This window comes from Phyllobates terribilis, unplaced genomic scaffold, assembly GCF_046119375.1.
Source record: "Phyllobates terribilis strain yellow unplaced genomic scaffold, ASM4611937v1 Scaffold_924__1_contigs__length_538081, whole genome shotgun sequence".
NCBI classification, from domain to species: domain Eukaryota; kingdom Metazoa; phylum Chordata; class Amphibia; order Anura; family Dendrobatidae; genus Phyllobates; species Phyllobates terribilis.
Genome location: NW_027363684.1, coordinates 385537 through 410382, shown reverse-complemented (window position 1 = coordinate 410382; position 24846 = coordinate 385537). Strand labels below are relative to the sequence as shown.

Here is a 24846-nt window from a genome sequence, read left to right as displayed (position 1 = left end):
TTTTATTGGAGCCATTTTCAGGCATGTGACATTTTTTGATCACTTTCTATTCCAATTTTTGGGAGGCAGAATAAACAAAAAACAGAACTTCCAGAATTTTTTTTATGTTTTTTTTATTCTGTTCCGCGTGTGGTAAAAGTGATAAGGCAGCTTTATTCTTCGGGTCAGTACGTTTACAGCGGTACCACATTAATATCATTTTTCTATGTTTTGGCGCTTTTACACAATAAAAGCTATTTCATAGAAAACAATTTTTTTTTGCATCGCTTTATTCTGAGAGCTATAACTTTTTTATTTTTAAGCTGATGGAGCTGTATGGCGGCTTGTGTTTTTGCGGGACAAGATGGTGTTTTCAGCGGTACCATTTTTATTTACATTCGCCTTTTTGATCGCGTGTTATTACATTTTTTGTTTGGCGCTATGGTGATAAAGCATTGTTTTTTTTGTTGTTTTTTTTTACCGTGTTCACTGAAGGGGTTAACTAGTGGGACAGTTTTATAGATCGGGTCGCTCCGGACACAGCGATACCAAAAGTGTACTTTATTTATTTTTATGTAAATATGTGTATTTAATTCATAATTTTTCCTTTCTTTGTTGTTGTTTACCTTGTCTCTGGACGGGACATCAACTTTTCCTGCCCGGATCGCTGATCTAATACTCTGGATTGCTTGCATCAGGTGCTGCATGTACGGTGAATGGCATGAAGAGGTTAAATAGAATCTGTCACCAAGTTATTGCCACTGACTGGCAGCTTTCTGCCTATGCACAGTGTACAGAGAGCGGCCAATCAGGGCTGTGGGTGGAGCTATACAGAGCTCAGAGCACTACTAGAGCTACAGCAGAAAAAAACAGGGATTTCATCAGAACTGCAGCGAGCAGCCCAGTAAGTGACCGATCACTGGAATCAGGGTCTCTGCCCCCACATCATGCTGCTCTCAGATCAGATAGCAAAACCTGATGTCGGACTTGTTCCAGAACACAATAAAGCTGATAGAAATGTAGAGGAGTTACCTCTCCGCTCAGCAGGGAGATGATCTCCAGGGTGAAGTGTAATAATCTTCTGGTGGTCTCGTCCTCGTCCATCCTCGGGGTCATTCAGGAGAAGGAGGGATGAACACTGGATCAGCTGGAGGGATCTCGTCCTGCCGGCTGATAACAGAGAGCAAGAGCTGCACACAACCAGGACGGAGATCTGCACTGAGAGCTAGAGTAGTGATGGGTAGCTCCTGAACGAGCCGGCTCTTTATAGTGAATCATATGAGTCGGCTCCTGGCAGGGAGCCAATTGAAATTTAAACGGCTCTTTGCCAGTTCACGTTCCACAGTCAGTCCCCTCTGGCCCCACCCCTTCCTCCCCTCTGGCCCCACCCCTTCCTCCCCTCTGACCCCGCACCTCCCTCCCCTCCCTCACCTCTGGCCCCGCCCCTCCCCCTCTGGCCCCGCCCCACCCCTCCCGGCCCCTCCCGGCCCCTCCCTCCCGGCAGTAGTCACTCTGATCCTGAGGATGCTGCTCCTCCTGCTGCCGCACATAGCACTGACTCACAGCCCCGCCCCTCCTCCCCTCTGGCCCCTCCCCTCTGGCCCCTCCCTCCCGGCAGTAGTCACTCTGATCCTGAGGATGCCTGCTCCTCCTGCTGCCGCACATAGCACTGACTCACAGCCCCGCCCCTCCTCCCCTCTGGCCCCTCCCCTCTGGCCCCTCCCTCCCGGCAGTAGTCACTCTGATCCTGAGGATGCTGCTCCTCCTGCTGCCGCACATAGCACTGACTCACAGCCCCGCCCCTCCTCCCCTCTGGCCCCGCCCCTCCCGGCCCCTCCCTCCCGGCAGTAGTCACTCTGATCCTGAGGATGCTGCTCCTCCTGCTGCCGCACATAGCACTGACTCACAGCCCCGCCCCTCCCTCCCCTCTGGCCCCTCCCCTCTGGCCCCTCCCTCCCGGCAGTAGTCACTCTGATCCTGAGAATGCCTGCTCCTCCTGCTGCCGCACATAGCACTGACTCACAGCCCCGCCCCTCCCTCCCCTCTGGCCCCGCCCCTCCCGGCCCCTCCCTCCCGGCAGTAGTCACTCTGATCCTGAGGATGCTGCTCCTCCTGCTGCCGCACATAGCACTGACTCACAGCCCCGCCCCTCCTCCCCTCTGGCCCCTCCCCTCTGGCCCCTCCCTCCCGGCAGTAGTCACTCTGATCCTGAGGATGCCTGCTCCTCCTGCTGCCGCACATAGCACTGACTCACAGCCCCGCCCCCCTCCAATCTGTGACAAGCAGCAGGCAGGCAGTCAGGCACTTTATTAAAGGAACACTGACATCTGGATTTAGCCTGATTATAGCTATTTACCGCCAGCTGAGCGAGGGAGAAACAGCGGATGTAAATGTGCGTCCCTTGTTCTCTCTCATTCACTTGAATGGAAGAGAACAAATGATCCAGCGATGCATATGGGCAGGGCAGATAAGGATCTCCTCTGCAGACATACCATGGCTGGATTGAGCATCACTGGATCGCAGGCTCGGGTGCTGCATGGTCCATGCGGTCAGTCAGCGAGCGCTGGCCGACAACATGGTCGCATCCTGTGTGTCTTTTCCTGAATAGGGCTCCGGCACAGGACAACTTCCATGGAAACCCATGTAAACAGTTCCATAGGTTTTTATGGAATACCAGCAGGATTGAAGCAGAATTTTTAAAATAAGTCTATGGAGAATAAACTGATTGTAAAAAGTTCTCTTCAATTAATGGCACTAATGCCCATGTGATCCAACCCCTTTAATGACATTATATTAGTGATGGCAAAAGACATTGGTCCTTGATGGGACACCAAAAAAACAGATAATAACAGAGGAAATAAACGGCATCAGTCCATCCAAGCTCTGGCACTGAGTTTATCTATCCAATGGGCCCTAAAGACAATTTTAGGCTGCCTTCACACTTTGTGGATTTGCAGCGGAGTTTCCATGCAGATCATCAGCGTGGACATGCCATGGCATTTACAGAAGCCAACAGTGGCAATGGTCTTTATCCAAAACACATTCTCACTTCGTGGAAAAATTCAGAATCTGACATGAGGTGTGAAATTGGCTTCAGCAGCAGCATGTGAATATGTGCCGAGTATCCGATATGCGAAATTCATTGCAGTCAATGGACGGGTGAATTCCGCAGCAAATTCCTTCTCTAAATCCGCCTGGATGCAGATGCCACAGTTCACACTGCAGTTTTGCTGCAGACTGTTTGCAGCAGACAGCCCACAGCGAACTCGCCAAGTGTGAAGGTAGCTTTACAATGTGGCACTGATAATTAGTATCTTGTTGGTATTTTGCATGTTCATTTTGTGTTTGTTAAAGTTTTTACAGCAAATAATGTAAAATCTGGTTATTCTGGAAACTATTCTGTTTTATGTCATAAATTGGCACATGTGTAGATTTTTACTAATCATGGGTTAAAACATACCAGAATCTGGCTTCAAATTTAAAGCCAAAGGTAATAGGAAATGAAGAGCCGTTTTCGGAGCCAAAAGAGCCGGCTCACCAAAAAATCACATTTTACCCATCACTACTCCAGAGAGATAGATAGAGTGAGCAATCGCCTTAGAAGCCCCCTGATTAGTGCTGCCCCCCTGTGTGACGCCCCCTCAGTATAACCAGTATGGAGCGGCTGTAGGACTCGTCCTTATAGACCGCGCTGTGTGCACAGGAGCCTCAGAGCAGGAACTCCATCTCCTCACCTCTGCAGAGACACCAAGGAGGGGGCGGAGCTCTGAGGAGTGGGCGGAGCTCTGAGGAGGGGGCGGAGCTCTGAGGAGGGGGCGGGGCGGAGCTCTGAGGAGGGGCGTGGGCGGAGCTCTGAGGAGGGGGCGTGGGCGGAGCTCTGAGGAGGGGCGTGGGCGGAGCTCTGAGGAGGGGGCGTGGGCGGAGCTCTGAGGAGGGGGCGTGGGCGGAGCACTGAGGAGGGGGCGTGGGCGGAGCGCTGAGGAAGGGGCGTGGGCGGAGCTCTGAGGAGGGGGCGGAGCTCTGAGGAGGGGCGTGGGCGGAGCTCTGAGGAGGGGGCGTGGGCGGAGCTCTGAGGAGGGGGCGTGGGCGGAGCTCTGAGGAGGGGGCGTGGGCGGAGCTCTGAGGAGGGGCGTGGGTGGAGCTCTGAGGTGGCGTGGGCGGAGCTCCGAGGAGGGGGGCATGGGCGGAGCCCTGAGGAGGGGGCGTGGGCGGAGCTCTGAGGAGGTGGCGTGGGCGGAGCTCTGAGGAGGGGCGTGGGCGGAGCTCTGAGGAGGTGGCGTGGGCGGAGCTCTGAGGAGGGGCGTGGGCGGAACTCTGAAAAGGGGCGTGGGCGGAGCTCTGAGGAGGGGGCGTGATCTGAGCGCTGAGGAGGGGCGTGGGCGGAGCTCTGAGGAGAGGCGTGGGCGGAGCTCTGAGGAGGGGGCGTGGGCGGAGCTCTGAGGAGGGGCATGGGCGGAGCTCTGAGGAGGGGCGTGGTCTGAGCGGAGGAGGGGCATGGGCGGAGCTCTGAGGAGGGGCGTGGGCGGAGCTCTGAGGAGGGGCATGGGCGGAGCGCTGAGGAGGGGCGTGGGCGGAGCTCTGAGGAGGGGCGTGGGCGGAGCTCTGAGGAGGGGCGTGGTCTGAGCGCTGAGGAGGGGAATGGGCGGAGCTCTGAGAAGGGGCGCGGGCGGAGCTCTGAGGAGGGGGCGTGATCTGAGCGCTGAGGAGGGGCGTGGGCAGAGCTCTGAGGAGGGGCGTGGGCGGAGCTCTGAGGAGGGGGCGTGGGCGGAGCTCTGAGGAGGGGGCGTGGGCGGAGCTCTGAGGAGGGGGCGTGGGCGGAGCTCTGAGGAGGGGCGTGGGCGGAACTCTGAAAAGGGGCGTGGGCGGAGCTCTGAGGAGGGGGCGTGATCTGAGCGCTGAGGAGGGGCGTGGGCGGAGCTCTGAGGAGGGGCGTGGTCTGAGCGCTGAGGAGGGGCGTGGGCGGGAGCTCTGAGGAGGGGCATGGGCGGAGCTCTGAGGAGGGGGCGGAGCTCTGAGGAGGGGCGTGGGCGGAGCTCTGAGGAGGGGCGTGGTCTGAGCGCTGAGGGGCGTGGGCGGAGCTCTGAGGAGGGGCGTGGGCGGAGCTCTGAGGAGGGGCGTGGGCGGAGCTCTGAGGAGGGGCGTGGTCTGAGCGCTGAGGAGGGGCGTGGGCGGGAGCTCTGAGGAGGGGCATGGGCGGAGCTCTGAGGAGGGGGCGGAGCTCTGAGGAGGGGCGTGGGCGGAGCTCTGAGGAGGGGCGTGGTCTGAGCGCTGAGGGGCGTGGGCGGAGCTCTGAGGAGGGGCGTGGGCGGAGCTCTGAGGAGGGGCGTGGGCGGAGCTCTGAGGAGGGGCGTGGTCTGAGCGCTGAGGAGGGGCGTGGGCGGAGCTCTGAGAAGGGGCGTGGGCGGAGCTCTGAGGAGGGGGCGTGATCTGAGCGCTGAGGAGGGGCGTGGGCGGAGCTCTGAGGAGGGGCGTGGGCGGAGCTCTGAGGAGGGGGCGTGGGCGGAGCTCTGAGGAGGGGGCGTGGGCGGAGCTCTGAGGAGGGGGCGTGGGCGGAGCTCTGAGGAGGGGGCGTGGGCGGAGCTCTGAGGAGGGGGCGTGGGCGGAGCTCTGAGGAGGGGGCGTGATCTGAGCGCTGAGGAGGGGCGTGGGCGGAGCTCTGAGGAGGGGCATGGGCGGAGCTCTGAGGAGCGGCGTGCTCTGAGCGCTGAGGAGGGGCATGGGCGGAGCTCTGAGAAGGGGCGTGGGCGGAGCTCTGAGGAGGGGGCGTGATCTGAGCGCTGAGGAGGGGCGTGGGCGGAGCTCTGAGGAGGGGCGTGGGCGGAGCTCTGAGGAGGGGGCGTGGGCGGAGCTCTGAGGAGGGGGCGTGGGCGGAGCTCTGAGGAGGGGGCGTGGGCGGAGCTCTGAGGAGGGGGCGTGGGCGGAGCTCTGAGCTGCGGCGTCTTATTCGTGGCCCCACATGCTGAGGGCTCAGTGCTGGAGTCCCCGCCCTGTACACAGACAGCAGCCTCCGCTGTGACTCCATCGTCATCACATCCCATGGCCTTCACATCTCTCCTGAGCCCCGCCCCCTGATCACATGGCGGTGACGTCACCACAGGTCCTTCACCACTGCACTCCTGAGCCCCGCCCCCTGATCACACGGCGGTGACGTCACCACAGGTCCTCCCGCTCTCAGTGCAGCAGCTCCATCCTGGGTGTGCGCAGCTCTTGCTCTCTGGTATCAGCCAGCAGCAGGTTTCCGCTTCCCGCCATTCCGGTGAGATTACAGGGAGGGTTTGTGGTGAATCTGTGAGAGGAGAGTGTGGGGTGAGATCAGAGCTGTTCCTGTGGAGGCTCCTGCTCCATGTGACTGCGGCTCCTCAGTGTTGTATGGGGGATGTGCAGCGGCTCCTCCTCACCTCACCGCCCCCGCTGGAGGTGGAGTTACCACGGTGACCGCCCCTGCTGGAGGTGGAGTTACCACGGTGACCGCCCCCGCTGGAGGTGGAGTTACCACGGTGACCGTCCCCCGCTGGGGGTGTAGTTACCACGGTGACCACCCCCCGCTGGAGGTGGAGTTACCACGGTGACCGTCCCCCTGCTGGAGGTGGAGTTACCACGGTGACCGTCCCCCGCTGGAGGTGGAGTTACCACGGTGACCGTCCCCCGCTTGAGGTGGAGTTACCACGGTGACCGTCCCCCGCTGGAGTTGGAGTTACCACGGTGACCACCTCCGCTGGAGGTGGAGTTACCACGGTGACCGTCCCCCGCTGGAGGTGGAGTTACCACGGTGACCGTCCCCCGCTGGAGGTGGAGTTACCACGGTGACCGTCCCCCGCTGGCGGTGTAGTTACCACGGTGACCACCCCCCGCTGGAGGTGGAGTTACCACGGTGACCGTCCCCCTGCTGGAGGTGGAGTTACCACGGTGACCGCCCCCGCTGGAGGTGGAGTTACCACGGTGACCGTCCCCCGCTTGAGGTGGAGTTACCACGGTGACCGTCCCCCGCTGGAGTTGGAGTTACCACGGTGACCACCTCCGCTGGAGGTGGAGTTACCACGGTGACCGTCCCCTGCTGGAGGTGGAGTTACCACGGTGACCGTCCCCCGCTGGCGGTGGAGTTACCACGGTGACCTTCCTCCGCTGGCGGTGTAGTTACCACGGTGACCGTCCTCCGCTGGAGGTTTAGATACCACGGTGACCGTCCTCCCCTGGAGGTTTAGTTACCACGGTGACCGTCCCCCGCTGGAGGTGTAGTTACCACGGTGACCGTCACCCGCTGGAGGTGGAGTTACCACGGTGACCGTCCCCCGCTGGAGGTGTAGTTACCACGGTGACCGTCCCCTGTTGGCGGTGTAGTTACCATGGTGACAGTCCTCTGCTGGTGGTGTAGTTTCCACGGTGACCGTCCTCTGCTGGAGGTTTAGTTACCACGGTGACCGTCCTCCCCTGGAGGTTTAGTTACCACGATGGCCGTCCTCCCCTGGAGGTTTAGATACCACGGTGACCGTCCTCCCCTGGAGGTTTAGATACCACGGTGACCGTCCTCCCCTGGAGGTTTAGTTACCACGGTGACCGTCCCCCGCTGGAGGTGTGGTTACCACGGTGACCATCCTCCGCTGGAGGTGTAGTTACTACGGTGACCGACCTCCTACGAGGCTGATAATGAGCGGTCAGGTCGGTGGAGGAGGCCGCGGTGGAGTTTGTGGCTTTTCCTCCAGATTCTTCCTGATAAATGTCGGATATTTGGGGCAGAATTCAGTGATTGTCGTTATATCGTCCCCTGTGATCTCCATCTTCTCCTTTATCATGAAGACGCCGTCAGGACGAGATCCCTCCAGCTGATCCAGTGCTCATCCCTCCTTCTCCTGAATGACCCCGAGGATGGACGAGGACGAGACCACCAGAAGATTATTACACTTCACCCTGGAGATCATCTCCCTGCTGAGCGGAGAGGTAACTCCTCTACATTTCTATCAGCTTTATTGTGTTATGTAACAAGTCCGACATCGGGAAGAGGAAATCCGGAAGAGGAAGAGAAGGATTCTTTACTGTAAGAGCAGTGATTGTGTGCAGCTCTCTGCCAGGAGGAGTTATCATGGGGATTCCCTATAAGAGCTGTAGAGGGGTCTGGATGTCTGTCCTGAGTGTAATAATATTCCAGGTTATGGCCCCAGATTACTGGAGACGGTTATTGATCCCGGGATTTCTACGGATTGTCAGATCTGGAGTCGGGAAGGAATTCTTCTCCCTTAGTGTCTCTCTCCATACACAGGATTACACAATAGTGAGGAAGACACCGGGGGAGGGTGTGACTCCCATCATCCATCTCCAGGAGTCAGGAGGGCGGAGCCCGGACCCCATCACAGAGCCTCCCCCGCACCCCCCGATACATGAGAGGAAGAGGAAGATCCTAGAGCTCAGCAGCAAGATGATTGAGCTGCTGAGCGGAGAGGTGACTGCTGGGACATTATACAGGACGGCACTGGAGGATTCTGGGTGATGAGCATAGAGGTGACTGCTGGGACATTATACAGGACAGCACTGGAGGATTCTGGGTGATGAGCAGAGAGGTGACTGCTGGGACATTATACAGGACAGCACTGGAGGATTCTGGGTGATGACCGGAGAGGTGACTGCTGGGATATTATACAGGACAGCACTGGAGGATTCTGGGTGATGAGCGGAGAGGTGACTGCTGGAACATTATACAGGACAGCACTGGAGGATTCTGGGTGATGAGCAGAGAGGTGACTGCTGGGACATTATACAGGACAGCACTGGAGGATTCTGGGTGATGAGCAGAGAGGTGACTGCTGGGACATTATACAGGACAGCACTGGAGGATTCTGGGTGATGACCGGAGAGGTGACTGCTGGGATATTATACAGGACAGCACTGGAGGATTCTGGGTGATGAGCGGAGAGGTGACTGCTGGAACATTATACAGGACAGCACTGGAGGATTCTGGGTGATGACCGGAGAGATGACTGCTGGGATATTATACAGGACAGCACTGGAGGATTCTGGGTGATAACCGGAGTGGTGACTGCTGGGATATTATACAACATAGCACTGGAGGATTCTGGGTGATGACCGGAGAGGTGACTGCTGGAACATTATACAGAACAGCACTGGAGGATTCTGGGTGATGACCGGAGAGGTGACTGCTGGGATATTATACAGGACAGCACTGGAGGATTCTGGGTGATGACCGAAGAGGTGACTGCTAGGACATTATACAGGACAGCACTGGAGGATTCTGGGTGATGACCGAAGAGGTGACAGCTAGGACATTACACAGGACAGCACTGGAGGATTCTTGGTGATGACCGGAGAGGTGACTGCTGGGATATTATACAGGACAGCACTGGAGGATTCTGGGTGATGACCGGAGAGGTGACTGCTGAGACATTATACAGGAGAGCACTGGAGGATTCTGGGTGATGACCGGAGAGGTGACTACTGGGACATTATACAGGACAGCACTGGAGGATTCTGGGTGATGTCCGGAGAGGTGACTGCTGGGACATTATACAGGATAGCACTGGAGGATTCTGGGTGATGAGTGGAGAGGTGACTGCTGGGATATTATACAGGACAGCACTGGAGGATTCTGGGTGATGACCGGAGAGGTGGCTGCTGGGACATTATACAGGACAGCACTGGAGGATTCTGGGTGATGACTGGAGAGGTGACTGCTGGGACATTATACAGGACAGCACTGGAGGATTCTGGGTGATGAGCGGAGAGGTGACTGCTGGGACATTATACAGGACAGCACTGGAGGATTCTGGGTGGTGACCGGAGAGCTGACTGCTGGGACATTATACAGGACGGCACTGGAGGATTCTGGGTGATGGCGGTGTCGTTGTTGTCAGGTTCCTATAAGGTGTCAGGACGTCGCTGTCTATCTCTCCATGGAGGAGTGGGAGTATCTAGAAGGACACCAGGATCGGTACCAGGAGGTGATGATGGAGGAGCTCCGGCCTCTGACATCACCAGGTGAGAGGAGACTGTTGTTGGCTCCGGGGGATGTGATGACGTCTCTCGGCCTCGTCCTATAGTAGATGAGTTTTCTCCAGACTTGCTCTGGTTTTCTCTACATTTTCTCACAGCTTTCATTCCCTGATTATTCTCTTCTGATCTGTGAGTCGCGGTTTCTCCGCTGTCGTCTCCATCAGTCTTGAGTCTTCGTCCTCGGCGGCTTCTTTCAGAATCTTTCACCTTTCTTAGAGCATCGGTCACATTTTGTCTGCAGATGTCCCAGCGCTTCTGTCCGTTCTCTCCTGTGAGATCTTTCGGTACCTGAGTCTGTCGTGGATTGTTACTCAGCAGAGTCGGGGTTAATTTACTGATGATTTCCCCCCTAATCCGCTGTCGCTCGTCCGTCCCTCAGAATCGGTTCAGGCTCAATGTCGTCATCAGTCGTGGTCGGGCGTCCGGCTCCTCCCTCTTGGCTGACACTTGTGTGACCTTCCTTGGTCTCCTCCGTTCATTCTTCTTCTTTGTGACAAATCACTTTCTCCGTACTGAACACAAAGTCCTGGATAAATATCGGCACCGGACCGTCCCTCAGACCCCGAAACACGAGTCCTGACATGAAGATGGAGCGTGGTGGAGCCGATCACCCCCCAGAGCCTGACATGGAGGCTCCAGCAGTTCTCCGGCCCCCGCGTCTATTCACCACTCGCTCTGCAGGCGGAGAAGCACAGAACTTTCCGCACTGGAGGAGAAGATCGGATCACCGCGCACTCCTCTCTATAGGGGGAATGTGTCTCCTGGAGGAGAAGGTCGGATCACCGCGCACTCCTCTCTATAGGGGGAATGTGTCTCCTGGAGGAGAGCGGAGATTCTGAGTACGGAGAGTTATAGGCCGTGCAATGCCCCATGGGAAATAAGATATGCAGAGAACGGGGTCTCTAGCGCCACCTACAGGAGGCAGCAATCATAGGAGTCAATAGCAATGTTTCAACCCCATCCTGTTGGGGAAAATTTCCATTTTTTTCATTTTTTTTTCCTCTTCTTCCATCAGCCAGAACATTTTTATTTTCTATCCACAGATGTTTGGGGTTTTGTGTTTTTTTCGCAGGACACATTGTGCATTTTACCATATAATGTGCTGAAATCAGGAAAAAAAAAATCCAGCTGAGGTGAGACAGTTAGTGAAAAAAAAAAAAAACGCAATTCCACATTTATATTTTGTTTTTTGTTTCTCTGCATTTATTGGGCGGTAAGAACGACCTTGTGGCGATTTTCCAGGTCAGAACAGGTACAGCGATTCCAAACTTGTTTTTTTGTTTTTTGAATATATTTTTTGGGTTAAACAGATTCTGTGGCATCGGACCAGACAATCTCTCCTTGGCTCCCCGTGTGCATCAGTAAGCGCCCATGACCCCGGTGCCGGCTCTCTAGTTGTCCTTTCTACACATTGATAGACGCTAACCGCTGCGTACCGGGTGCTCCCCACAACACCGTCCTTCTGGTTTCTGTGACTTCATCCGTCAGCCGTACATGTGCCCTTTTTTCCTCCTTCAGAGACAAACGCAGAACTTTTCAGCACTTGCTGCCTATTTTAGTGTTTATATCGAGGCGGATGTGGAGATTTATGTCTATTTAAAAAGGAATAAAAACGCATTAACTCGTATCTTTTTGGCTCTCAAAATACAATCCCTGGTAAATGGTCACCGTCCTTCCCTCAATCTCCATACAGTAAATTAGGAGAGAAGAAACCGATAGATGGAAATGTGGAGCTTTCTCCAGCTCCTCTGTGGTTCCGTCCCTGGTGGAGACGAGACTTGGAGAAGTTGTGTTTTTTAGTACGGCTTCTCCATCTGACTGACGAGGGTCTTCTCTGTCCCTCTCCTCAGGGTCCTCATCCTCCGAGTGCAGAGCAGAGAGCATTAGGCTTTGGCCTCGCTGATTATCACTTCATAGTTGAGGCCACAATGTGCTGGGACCTCTGTACCGGGGGTGAGGACCACAACAATGTAATTTATTCCCTGATACATAAACCTAGAATTACCGGTTCTGAGAGACGGATCTCAAATATAGACAGATACACGGCAGGTCATGTATTCAGTCTCTGTGTCTCCACAGATGGATCCAGGAGGAGAAATCCACCAGAGAGACGTCCCCGTCCTCTGTATCCCCAGGACTGTCCAGAGGAGAATCACAACATCCCAGAGGATCATCAGGTAGATGACACTGAAGTCCCCACAACATCTGACCATGAAGTGATGGGACCTGAGCCCATCTTACATTTTTATTTTTAGGGTGAAGATCTGATTGATAATAAGATTGAGGTTATCGATGAAGAAGAAGAGATGATGGATTCATGGACCAATCAGCAGGGTGAGAAGGGGAGACTGTCATATCTGTTCTCTGGTTACCTACTACTACTCCCGTCATCTCATCACATGACACAATCTATTCCATCACTGAATTCATCATCTTTCCGCCATCCCATTCACCCCCCCCCAACTGACCTATCTATCAATGTCAATGGCTGTCCACTCTCCCCAGTCCCTCAAGCTCGCTGCCTTGGAGTAACCCTGGACTCTGATCTCTCCTTCAAAACACATATCCAAGCCCTTTCCACTTCCTGCCGACTCCAACTCAAGAATATCTCCTGGATCCGCACATTCCTCAACCATGAATCTGCAAAAACACTAGTGCACGCTCTCATCATCTCCCGCCTCGACTACTGCAACCTCTTGCCTTGTGGCCTTCCCTCTAACACTCTCGCACCCCTCCAATCTATCCTAAACTCTGCTGCCCGACTAATTCACCTGCCCCCCCGCTATTCCCCGGCCTCTCCTCTCTGTCAATCTCTTCACTGGCTCCCCATTGCTCAGAGACTCCAGTTCAAAACCCTAACCATGACATACAAAGCCATCCACAACCTGTCTCCTCCATATATCTCTGACCTAGTCTCCCGTTACATACCCGCATGCAACCTCCGATCCTCACAAGATCTCCTTCTCTACTCCCCTCTTATCTCTTCCTCCCACAATCGCATACAAGATTTCTCCCGTGCATCCCCCCCTACTCTGGAACTCTCTACCCCAACACATCAGACTCTCGTCGACCATGGAAACCTTTAAAAGGAGCCTGAAGACCCACCTCTTCCAACAAGCCTACAACCTGCAGTAACCACCACTCCACAAATAGCGCTGCATGACCAGCTCTACCTTCACCTACTGTATCCTCACCCATCCCTTGTAGATTGTGAGCCCTCGCGGGCAGGGTCCTCGCTCCTCCTGTACCAGTCGCTGTCACATTGTGTTCAAGATTATTGTACTTGTTTTTGCTATGTATACCCCATTTCACATGTAAAGCGCCATGGAATAAATGGCGCTATAATAATAATAATAATAATAATCACTGTGTGTTTCCTACAGATGGACTCATGAAAAGAAATCCACCAGAGAGATGTCCCCGTCCTCTGTATCCCCAGGACTGTCCAGAGGAGAATCACAACATCCCGGAGAGTCATCAGGTAGACGGTGCTGAGCCCTGTACCGGATCTGTATATGGGGGACATTTCTGGTACTGAGGTCATAGATGTCACAGATTTTGGTGGTTTCTTGTATTGTGCTGATTGTTACATCTGATATATCAGGAGGAAGATCCGACTAAGAATAAAGAGGAGGACGAGACAGAAGAAGAAGCGATGACGAGGAGGGATCAGCCGTGTGTGAGTGACGGGAAGGAGGAGATTCCTGTAGATGTTTCCACAGGTGTGTAATAATGACCGGCGTGTGATGATGATGACTGGCGTATGACGATGATGATTGGCATGTGACTATGATTAGCGGCGTGTGATGATGATGATGTCCGGCGTGTGATGATGATGATGACCGGTGTGTGATATCGTGTGGAGTCTCCGGTGCAGTGAAGCTTTATCCTCTGTCCACATCACAGCAGAAGAGTCCGGTGATGGCGCGGCTGCTCCTGTAGAGTCCGGATGCGCACAGATGACTAACGGGGCCGCCTTCACACCTGTTTTTGATGATTTAGGAATCAAATTCTTAATTTTCCTAATTATATGACTTCTAATATTACTTCCATATTTTTATTACACAAGTCCCGTGCTGCCATATAAATGACTGAGCTTGTGATCCAGACGGAACCTTTGGCAGAAGATTCCCTGTAATGAGGCAGATGGAGGCATTGTGGACCCCGTCTGACCTGGATTTGGCATTCTCTGTCTTTTCAGCGTGCGTAAAAGAGCCGTTAGCACAGTTTTGTGCATCTCTGAAAAGATGGACACAGCTGAACAGAGGCCTGACGGTGTCCAGAGTAACTCTGCTGCCACATTATAGTGAATGGATCCCTTGGGGGTGTCATCTGAATCACGTATTTTGTAGATTTAGATGGAAACCCTGATGTAAGTGCTCAGCGTAGAGCGCAGGATAAATGTGATCTAAAATGTTTTGTACCCCAGAATGCCACCAATAAAAGCTTTTACTCAACCCACGAAAAACAAGTCCCCACTCTGGTTCATCATATTAACAAAAACATAAGGTGTCCACATTATGTGACGTGGCTCCCACCTAATGAAATCCAGCAAAATCTGCTCATCTAAATATCCTCTCCTCCTGTGCCCCACAGTATGCTTAAACCACAAGTTAGCGTCCACATGTTTGGCATTATTGTAGCAAGGAGAGCCCACTTAATTTACAGGGTGCATGTCTCCAGAAGCACAAGCTGAGCATAATGTACTAGGCACTGCAATATACCGGGCGCTACTGTGTACTGGGCACTACATCGTATGGGCGCTGTGACGATACAGCTTAAAATTTTAATTAGCCAGATGATTAGATTTGTTAAGTCACAGTGGCTCAGTGGTTAGCACTGCAGCCTTGCAGCGCTGGGGCCCTGGGGTCAAATCCCACCAAGGACAACATCTGCAAATAGTTTGTATGTTCTCCCCGTGTTTGCTTGGGTTTCCTATAGGTTCTCCGGTTTCCTCCCACATTCCAAAGACATCCTGATAGGGAATTTATATTATGAGCCCCAATGGGGACAGTGCCCATAATGTCTGTATATGGCGCGATATAAGTGAGTAAAATATATAAATGAATACACTATTATCTTGGTGTTGACTTGTAAATGTTTGTGTATTTATGTGCCTGGTCAATAAGAACAGACCAGTATTTGTATAACCCTGAATATTAACTTCTATTTGTTTGGAAACAAGGATGTTTACTATGCTAAAGACATGTTGCACTAAAAGGCAACTAGATGTTTATTTACAAGACCCCCCTGTGATACCAACTATGTAAATTGATTAGCTCAAACAATGCCCTCCGTAACACCTTACCTGTGAATGTGTACTTGCACAGACAACTGTAGCTATTTTTAAGGGACATGTGCTTCTGTAGTAGTTAGTCTTGAAGCAGAGAATCAGAAAGGAGAATGAGAGACATCCTTCAGGACAGTAGATGGGTAGCATGTCAATTCCATTCAAAGAGACACAGATTTGGATTCTACATGACTCCGGCATAAGGGTATCATCCCTGAATGGAAAGATACGGATCTCTGCTCCATTGACAATCAGAGAACAAGGATACATTTGGGGAGACCAGGTTGGGATGATGAAGTCACTTGGCCCCATGGATATGTTGTTTGGAGTTGCCGGGAGGGACCCACTGGTCGCCTGGAACCCATGGAGACATTCAAAGAAGCCAGATTGGGACCCACTGGTCATCTGGCCCCATAGAAACTCTTGGAAAAGCCAGGTTGGGACCCTCAGGTCAACTGGCCTTGTACCTTGATGGACTACTAGCTTCCTAAGCTTACCGCTACCTTCTCTCTGTGGGGACCCGCCATAAGCGAGAAGCCACTGGTTGAGGTAGTTGGCCCTGGAAGTTTCCAAAGTCGCAGCTGTTCTATCCCAGGCGGGCGGAGTGGAATGGTGAGACTGTGTAATGTTGTACCATCTTAGGTATTTGCTGGGACTGTTCTGTGTGTTTATTGTCCTCTTTGTGGTTCAGTAAAGTATTGCCATGCTGTTTTACCCTCACCCTGTGTTGTCTGAGTAGCATATCGCTCATGGAAGACCCCGGGTCTTCACATACACTATAATGGAATATTTGCATTTTCACTTTGCAACATCCACTGCTGCTCGTTTCTGAAAAACATTGATGGAGTCAAATCAATCACTATACCTGTAGATAAATTCTCAGATAGGTGTAATTTCCAAAACGGGATCACTTGAGGGGGGATTCTGCTCTTCTGCACTTAGGGGCTCCTTATATGGAGTCCGCAAACTATTCTAAAAAAATTTGTTCTCCAAGAGTCAAGTAGCGCTCGCTATATGCTGCCCCACGCTGCATATCTGACCGTCTTTTCCAAACTGTATCTATCTGTCTCCCGGTATGTTCCCTGCATCCAATATCTGCTGTGTATCCACTGATCCCTGCTAATTTCATTCTATCTGTCCTTGGTATGTTTGATCCCATCTGCACGTTCATCACCTCAATCCTTTGATCCCAAAACACACTGGTCCTTGACTGTCTGTTTCCTGAATACATTTAGCCTCTGTGTCCTAATTACCCCCCCCCCTCCCCCACTCCACCCATGCTTTTGTGAGCAGTCTTCCTGCGGCTCCTGCACACCTGAGCCATCTCATGTGCTGTTCAGAGCTCCATAAATCAAGTGAGCCAAGTCTGGCACAGACGAGTCTGGTTTCTAAAGGGTCGCTTTTTAAGGGTCTAAAAATGAAATATGCCAGAAATGGGACAGAAGTGACCAGAATGTACGAATAACTATTTACTAATTGTACTTAGATTCTCTTTCTCATTCACACTTAACATTCATTATACTAACATACACCCTTACTGTTTTTGCCCCACTAATCCTAACTGTGCTTCGCTATCCCCAAACCCCAGCACCCTCTAACCAAATCATCATCTCTCCTTCCCTCTTACCTCCCCACCTGACCTCATCTACAGACCTGCTCCTCAACCTCAGGTCTATCCTACCAAAACATAACACAAGCCGGACACTCTCCTTCTCCCACCTGCTCTCCCTCTCTCTACTTCTCCTCACTGCTGGCGACATATCTCCCAATCCTGGACCCCCACAGCTTGTACCTTCGACCAATTCCCCCACCTATCGCTTCAAACCAACTGCAAACTACCACAACCTCTTTTATGTAAAACCCGTGCCCATGATGCCCACCCCCCTGCTCCCTCTCTCTGTAGCACCCTGGAATGCCCGCTCTGTCTGCAACAAGCTCCATTTTGTCCACGACCTCTTTACCTTTCGCAGTCTCCTTCCTGGGCATCACAGAGACATGGCTGACACCTTCCGACACTGCCTCCTCTGCTGCGCTGTGTTACGGTGGCTTGCACTTCACCCGCACTCCTCTCCCTGGTGACAGACATGGTGGAGGAGTGGGTCTTCTCCTTTCTAACAACTGCACCTTTGGCCCTATTCCCCCTCTACCCGACACCTTCCGACACTGCCTCCCCTGCTGCGCTGTGTTACGATGGCTTGCACTTCACCCGCACTCCTCGCCCTGGTGACAGACATGGTGGAGGAGTGGGTCTTCTCCTTTATAACATCTGCACCTTTGGCCCTACTCCCCCTCTACCCTCCCTTATTCTCCCTTCTTTTGAAGTCCACTCTGTCCTCATCTACTCTCCCTCCAACCTCCAAGTGTCTGTCATATACCGACCGCTAGGCTTGGTCACTGCCTTTATTGACCAATTCGCCACCTGTCTTCTTTGCTTTCTCTCTGCTGACATTCACACAATCATCATGGGCGATTTCAACATCCCCACTGACACATGCCAGTCAACAGCACCCAAACTCCTGTCACTTACTTCATCCTTTGGACTTACTCAGTGGTCTTCCTCAGCCACCCACACAGACGGACACACCCTAGACCTCATCTTCATCCGACTCTGCTCCCTATCTAACCTCAAACCTCCCCCCTTCCCCTATCTGACCATCATCTACTCACTTTCTCATCCCTGTCCTCGTCACCTGTCACCCATGTCCAGCAACTAGCACACCCCCTTAGAAACCTTGTACATCTAGACACTCACAAACTCTCTGACTCTATTCTACCACTGACATCCATATCTTCACTCCACAACACAAACAGCGCCACTGCTTTCTACAATGCCACTCTCGCATCAGCTATTGACTCGGTTGCCTCTTATGCATGGCAAAGCACGACGAGTCAATAGGCAACCCTGGCATAAAAACCTCACTAAACAGCTCCAATCAAGCATCCAGGGTAGCAGAGCGGCGATGAAAGAAAACACATTTTCAAGATGACTTCACTGCATTCAAACAAGCAACACTCACATTCAAATCAGCACTCACCTCTGCTAAACAGGCCTACTTCACAACCCTCATATTTTCCCTGTCCTACAACCCCAAATAGTTATTCAACACTTTTAACTCTCTCCTCTGCCCTACACTTCCCCCTCCGACCTCTGTCATCTCTGCTGAGGAGTTAGCCACACACTTCAAAAACAAGATTGACCAAACAGGGCAAGTCTTTACTGCCCAACCACCACAATCCCTTTGTTTTCCACACCATTGCTCTTCCCCCATAACCTCCCTTCCCAACATCACGGAAAGAGACCTTACTCGTCTCCTCTCCAAATCACACCTCACCACTTGTGCACTCGACCCCATCCCTAACCCATCTCTTCAACCTATCACTAACTTCAATTACCTTCCCCGCTGCCTTCAAACATGCCACAATCACACCCATCCTCAAAAAGCCATCCCTCGACCCAACTGCCTTGTCCAGCTATAGCCCCATTTCGCTCCTCCCATTTGCCTCCAAACTTCTTGAGCAACATGTTCACGCTAAACTTTGCTCCCACTTCTCATCTAATTCTCTCTTCGACAACCGACAATCCTGCTTCCGCCCCCACCATTCCACCGAAACTGCTTTTACCAAAATCACCAATGACTTACAGCCAAAGCTAACAGACAATTCTCTGTACTACTTCTTCTTAACCTGTCCTCTACTTTCGATACAGTTGACCACTGCCTCCTACTACAGATCCTCTCTTCCTTTGGCGTCAAAGACCTTGCTCTGTCTTGGATCTCCTCATACCTTTCTAACAGCACATTTAGCGTCTCCCACTCACAAACTACATCCTCACCCCTCCCCCTCTTTTCTCAATCTATACCCTTGGCCTGGGACAGCTCATAAAATCCCATGGCTTCCAGTACCATCTGTACGCTGATGACACCCAGATCTACCTCTCTGCTGTCCAGAATCCCAGCGTGTCTATCAGCCATATCCTCCTTCTTCTCCTCTTGCTTCCTCAAGCTCAATGTGCACAAAACTGAACTCCTCATCTTTCCCCCAACTCGCATATCTTTCCCACTTGATCTTTCTATCACAATAAAGTACATCACGCATCCCCTGTACTGACAATCCGCTGCCTCGGAGTAACCCTGTCCTTCAAACCTCACATCCAAGCTCTCGCCACCTCCTGTCGCCTCCAGCTCAAAAATATTTCCAGAATTCGTCCTTTCCTCAACCCTCAATCTACTAAACTGCTTGTGCATTCCCTCATCATCTCCCGCCTCGACTACTGTAACATCCTCCTCTGTGGCCTACCTGCTAACACTCTCACACCCCTCTGGTCCATCCTTAACTCTGCTGCGCGACTGGTCCATCTCTCGCCTCGCTACTCCTCTGCTACCCCCTTTGCAAATCCCTTCACTGGCTCCCAATTGCTCAACGTATCCAGTTCAAGCTACTAACACTGACCTACAAAGCCATCCATAACCACTCTCCTCCGTACATCTCTGAACTAATCTCCCGATACATTCCCTTACCCCTAATCTCCCGATACATTCCCTTACCCCTAATCTCCCGATACATTCACTTACGTAATCTCCGGTCCTTTCAACACCTCCTTCTCTTCTCCACACTTATTCGTTCCTCGCCAAATCGCCTCCAAGATTTCTCCTGAATATCCCCCATCCTATGGAAGTCTGTGCCTCAACACGTCTTATTATCCGCCATATTTGGATCCTTCAGACGGAACCTGAAAACCCATCTCTTCAAACACGCTTCCAGCCTGCCATGACCTTGCTTGCTGCCACCTCAACAACACCGGAGCTATTGCAACCCCCCCAACCTACTGTCTCCTTCCCCGCTCCTGTAGAATGTAAGCCCACAAGGGCAGGGTCCTTTTCCCTCTGTACCCGGCTATCATTGTTAGTTTGTTTACTGTAAGTGATATCTGTATTTGGCATGTAACCCCTTCTCATATACAGCACCATGGAATCAATGGCGCTATATAAATAAGTAATAATAATAACGCTCCTTCCCTCCCGAGTCTCGCCATGTGGCTAAGCAGTACTGTACAGCCACATATAGTTGAGCAGAAATTGTGTAACAAATTATGTGGTCATTTTTACCCATTTACCTTTGTGAATATGTAAAATCTGGGCCTAAAACAACATTATAGTGGTAAAAATTAATTTTTTGTGTCTTCTCCGTTCAATGGTATAACATTTTGTGCAACACATATGGCGTCAAAACGCTCACTACACCCCTAGATAATGTATTTGTGAAAATGATTAATTTGTGGCCAAAATAACGTTTTTTGGGGAAATTTTTTTCCCTTCCACATTGCTTTAATTCCTGTGAAGCCCCTAAAGGGTTAATAAACTTCTTGAATGTGGTTTTGAGGACTGTGAGGGGTGCAGTTTTTAAAATGGTGTCACTTTTGGGTATTTTCTATCACAGGACCCTCGGTCACTTTAAATGTGATGTTTTCCCTAAAAAAATATGGTTTTGTAAATTTTGTTGGAAAAAATGAGAAATTGCTGATGAACTTTTAACTCTTCTAACTTCCTAACAAGTTTCATCAATGATGCTGATGTAAAGTAGATATGTGGAAAATGTTATTTATTAACTATTTTGTGTGATATAACTCTCTGGCTTAAGAGCATAAAAATTCACAGGTTGAAAATTACAAAATACTCAAATTTTTTTTTGCTAATTTATTTTTATATTTTCAGAATTAATGGCAAATAATAACGACCAAAATTTACCACTAACATAAAGTGCAATCTGTCACAAAAAAACAGTCTCAGAATCAGTGGGATACGTTGAATTACCACATAAAGTGATGCTGGTCAGAATTGTAAAATGAGGCCGGGTCATTAACCCACATAACGAGCAAAGTATCTTGGTCCTTTAGGAGTTAATGTACCTTCAGCACTATTGCAGTCTTCTGAGGTTTCCTATTATGCTCTTATGCATGCTGTGGACATGATTACGGTGGCCGGAGCTCGACTGCTCCTGGATGTAGGGCCGCCTTCACTTTACCCGTCATTGTGTTAATGTTATGGCATGTAGTTGTCTTCCTTATTACCGGTACTTTCACTGACGAGGGTCTTCATTGTGAGATCCATAAAATACATTCTGAAATCTCTTTGGATATGATTTTTTTCTTTAACACAAATCTATGTTTCATCCTAATAGGAAATCTTTGTGAGAATAACGGTTTATCACTAAATTGTAAAAAAGAAGATATCATGAAGCACTCTAATGGAGAAAACCTCATCACCCTTCCTGTACCTCCTGGACTTCACAGCACTTCACTTTCTTATAATCCTCCTAATCATGAGGAATCATCTCCTGAGCAATCTCACATTGTTACCACTATTCCAGGTGACACAGTGGATACAAGACTTCAGTGTGACAAGCAATTTACTAAAAGCTCAGCTCAGACACAAAGAAAACATAAAGGAGAGAAGCCATACTCCTGTTCAGAATGTGGGAAATGCTTTACAAGTAAATCAAAATATGTTATACATGAGAGAATTCACACAGGAGAAAAGCCGTTTTCATGTTCAGAATGTGGGAAGTCCTTCACAGATAAAGGGAGTCTTATAAAACATCAGAGAATTCACACAGGTGAGAAGCCATATTTATGTTCAGAATGTGGGAAGTCCTTCACAGATAAAGGGAGTCTTATAAAACATCAGAGAATTCACACAGGAGAGAAGCCGTATTCATGTTCAGAATGTGGAAAATGCTTTACAGATAAAGGGAATCTTATTACACATCAGAGAATTCATACAGGAGAGAAGACATATTCATGTTCAGAATGTGGAAAATGCTTTAAAGATAAAGGGAATCTTATTAGACATCAGAGAATTCACACAGGAGAGAAGCCGTATTCATGTTCAGAATGTGGGAGATGTTTTATAGATAATTCAGTGCTGGTTAAACATCAAAGAAGTCACACAGGAGAGAAGCCATATTCATGTTCAGAATGTGAGAAGTCCTTCAGAGATAAAGCGAGTCTTATTATACATCAGAGAATTCACACAGGAGAGAAGTCATATTCATGTTCAGAATGTGAGAAATGTTTTATAGATAATTCAGTGCTTGTTAAACATCAAAGAATTCACACAGGAGAAAAGCCGTATTCATGTTCAGAATGTGGGAAATGCTTTACAGTCAAATGGAATCTTATTATACACCAGAGAATTCACACAGGAGAGAAGCCATATTTGTGTTCAGAATGTGGGAAATGTTCTAGAAGTAAATCAGATCTTGTTAGACATCAAAAAATTCACACCAGGGAGAAACCGTTTTCTTGTTTACGATGTGGAAAAAGCTTTAGAGATGAATCAAAACTTCTTGTACATCAGAGAATTCACACAGGAGAGAAGCCGTATTCATGTTGACTTTGAGAAATGCTTTACAAAAAAAATCAAGTCTTTTGAGCCACGAGAGAAGTCACACAGGAGAGAAGCCGTATTCATGTTCAGAATGCTGGAAATCTTTTACACATAAATCATATCTTGTAAAACATGAGTAGTCAAACAGGAAAGAAACTGTAATTATGTTCTCTGTGTTTCATCAATTTTAATAAACATTGCTCAGCATAAATGAGTACACCCCTTTTGATAAATTTTATTTAATATCTCACTGAACACAAGAACAATTTTTAAAATTTTGCCAACACTGAATTCCATAGAATTTTTTTTTATAATCAAAACATGAAAGTAAGGTTGATTAGTGATTTGGTACTCGCCCGAGCATCTCAGTGCTCGAGATGCTTGGTACTCGGCGAGCATATTCTGAATGCTCGGGCGGGAGCCTGAGTCCTCTCCCTGCATGTTTGGTGCTGTTTAGACATTTAGACAGCCAATTAACATGGAGAGATTGCCTGCCAGCCATGGTAATGCCTCAGCCATGTTGGTTGTGGCATTACAGTGATTGGCTGGCCGCATAGCGTCATTGGGTCTATATAAGACCTGGCGCCGCCATGCTCGTCACAGTCACTCCGGAATCAGACAGTGTAGGGAGAGGTGCTGCTGAGCTAGGGAGAGAATTGGCGGTTGTTTTAGTGAGGTATTCCACAGCATTACAAATCCACACTAACAGTCCTTCTAAAGACTAATGCTACTGAATATTAATCCTGGTGATAGCAGGAGTTAGGCAGGCAGAGTTTGTGGAGAGCGTATACAACACAATAGGATCCTTTGCATGTTCTTTCTGCTGCTGTTACTCATATCCATAGTCCTAGATATCAGGGCTAATATTCTTATTGCTCTTAATCCTGATAATTTTGGTGAAAGCAATATAATACACCATTTTTACTGCTCCATTTGCTTGTTAGCAGCATACAGTCAGATTTGGTTGATTTTAACCCCTTCGCAACCCTGGGATTTTCCGTTTTTGCATTTTCGTTGTTTGCTCCCTTTGTTCCCAGAGCCATAGCGTTTTTATTTTTTGGTCAATATGGCCATGTGAGGGCTTATTTTTTTGCGGGACAAGTTGTACTTTTGAACGACATTACTGGTTTTACCATATCGTGTCCGGGAAAACGGGAAAAAAATTCCAAGTGCGGTCAAATTGCATAAAAAGTGCAATACCACAGATTGTTTTAAAAATTTTTTTTACCACGTTCACTGAATCCTAAAACTGACCCACCGGTATTATTCTCCAGGTCATTACGAGTTTGTAGACACCAAACATGTAGAGGTTCTCTTTTATTTAAGTAGTGAAAAAAAATTCCAAAGTTTGCTATAAAAAAAAAAATGGCGCCATTTTCCAAGACCCGTAGCGTCTCCATTTTTTGGGATCTGGGGCTGGGTGAGGGCTTATTTTTTGCGCGCCGAGCTGAAGTTTTTATTGATACCATTTTGGGGTAGATCCGATGTTTTGATTGCCCATTATTGCATTTTATTGCAATGCTGCGGCGACCAAAAAGCGTAATTCTGGTGTTTAGAATTTTTTTCTCGTTATGCCGCTTACCGATCGGATTAATTCTTTTTTTTATATTGATAGATCGGGCAATTCTGAACGTGGCGATACCAAATATGTGTATGTGTTTCTTTATTATTATTTTATTTTGAATGGGGCGAAAGGGGGGTGATTTAAACTTTTATATTTTTTACATTTTTTAATATTTTTAAAAACATTTTTTTTTCCACTTTTTGCATGCTTCTATAGTCTCCATAGGAGACTAGAAGCAGCACTTGTCTGATCGCCTCTGCTACATACAGGGGATCAGCAGATCACCTCTATGCAGCAGAAATGCTCCTGTGCTATGAGCACCAACCACTAGGTGGCTGCTGCAGACCCAGGGTTGTCATGCTCACGCATCGGTGACCCGCGATCAAGTGACGGGGTCACGGCTGGGCGGGGTAAGTGGTGTGCTTCCGGAGCGGCAATGTTAAATGCCGCTGTCAGAGATTGACAGCGGCATTTAACATGTTAACAGCCGCGGTGGATCGCAATTTCCACCCGCGGCTGTTGCGGACACATGTCAGCTGACATGTGCCCGGTTGAACGGGTTTACAGCCTGGTGCGTACTAATACGCCACAGGCTGTAAAGGGGTTAATAGCATTGCTGTATTGTGGAA

At 50.2% G+C, this 24846-nt stretch overlaps 1 protein-coding gene and 1 pseudogene across 1 annotated transcript in view; one reads left to right on the top strand and one right to left on the bottom strand.

The window, feature by feature from the left end:
* The window catches only part of LOC141240612 (uncharacterized), a 68347-nt gene extending 66998 nt beyond the window's left edge, over positions 1–1349 (bottom strand). Inside the window, exon 1 of the mRNA XM_073668680.1 lies at positions 1012–1349. Coding sequence (XP_073524781.1) covers positions 1012–1095 — 84 coding nt within the window. The 5' untranslated portion in view covers positions 1096–1349. The remainder of the gene's footprint in view (positions 1–1011) is intronic.
* Positions 1350–11472: 10123 nt separating this feature from the next.
* Positions 11473–22793, top strand: LOC141240611 (uncharacterized; annotated as a pseudogene).
* Positions 22794–24846: the final 2053 nt, after the last annotated feature.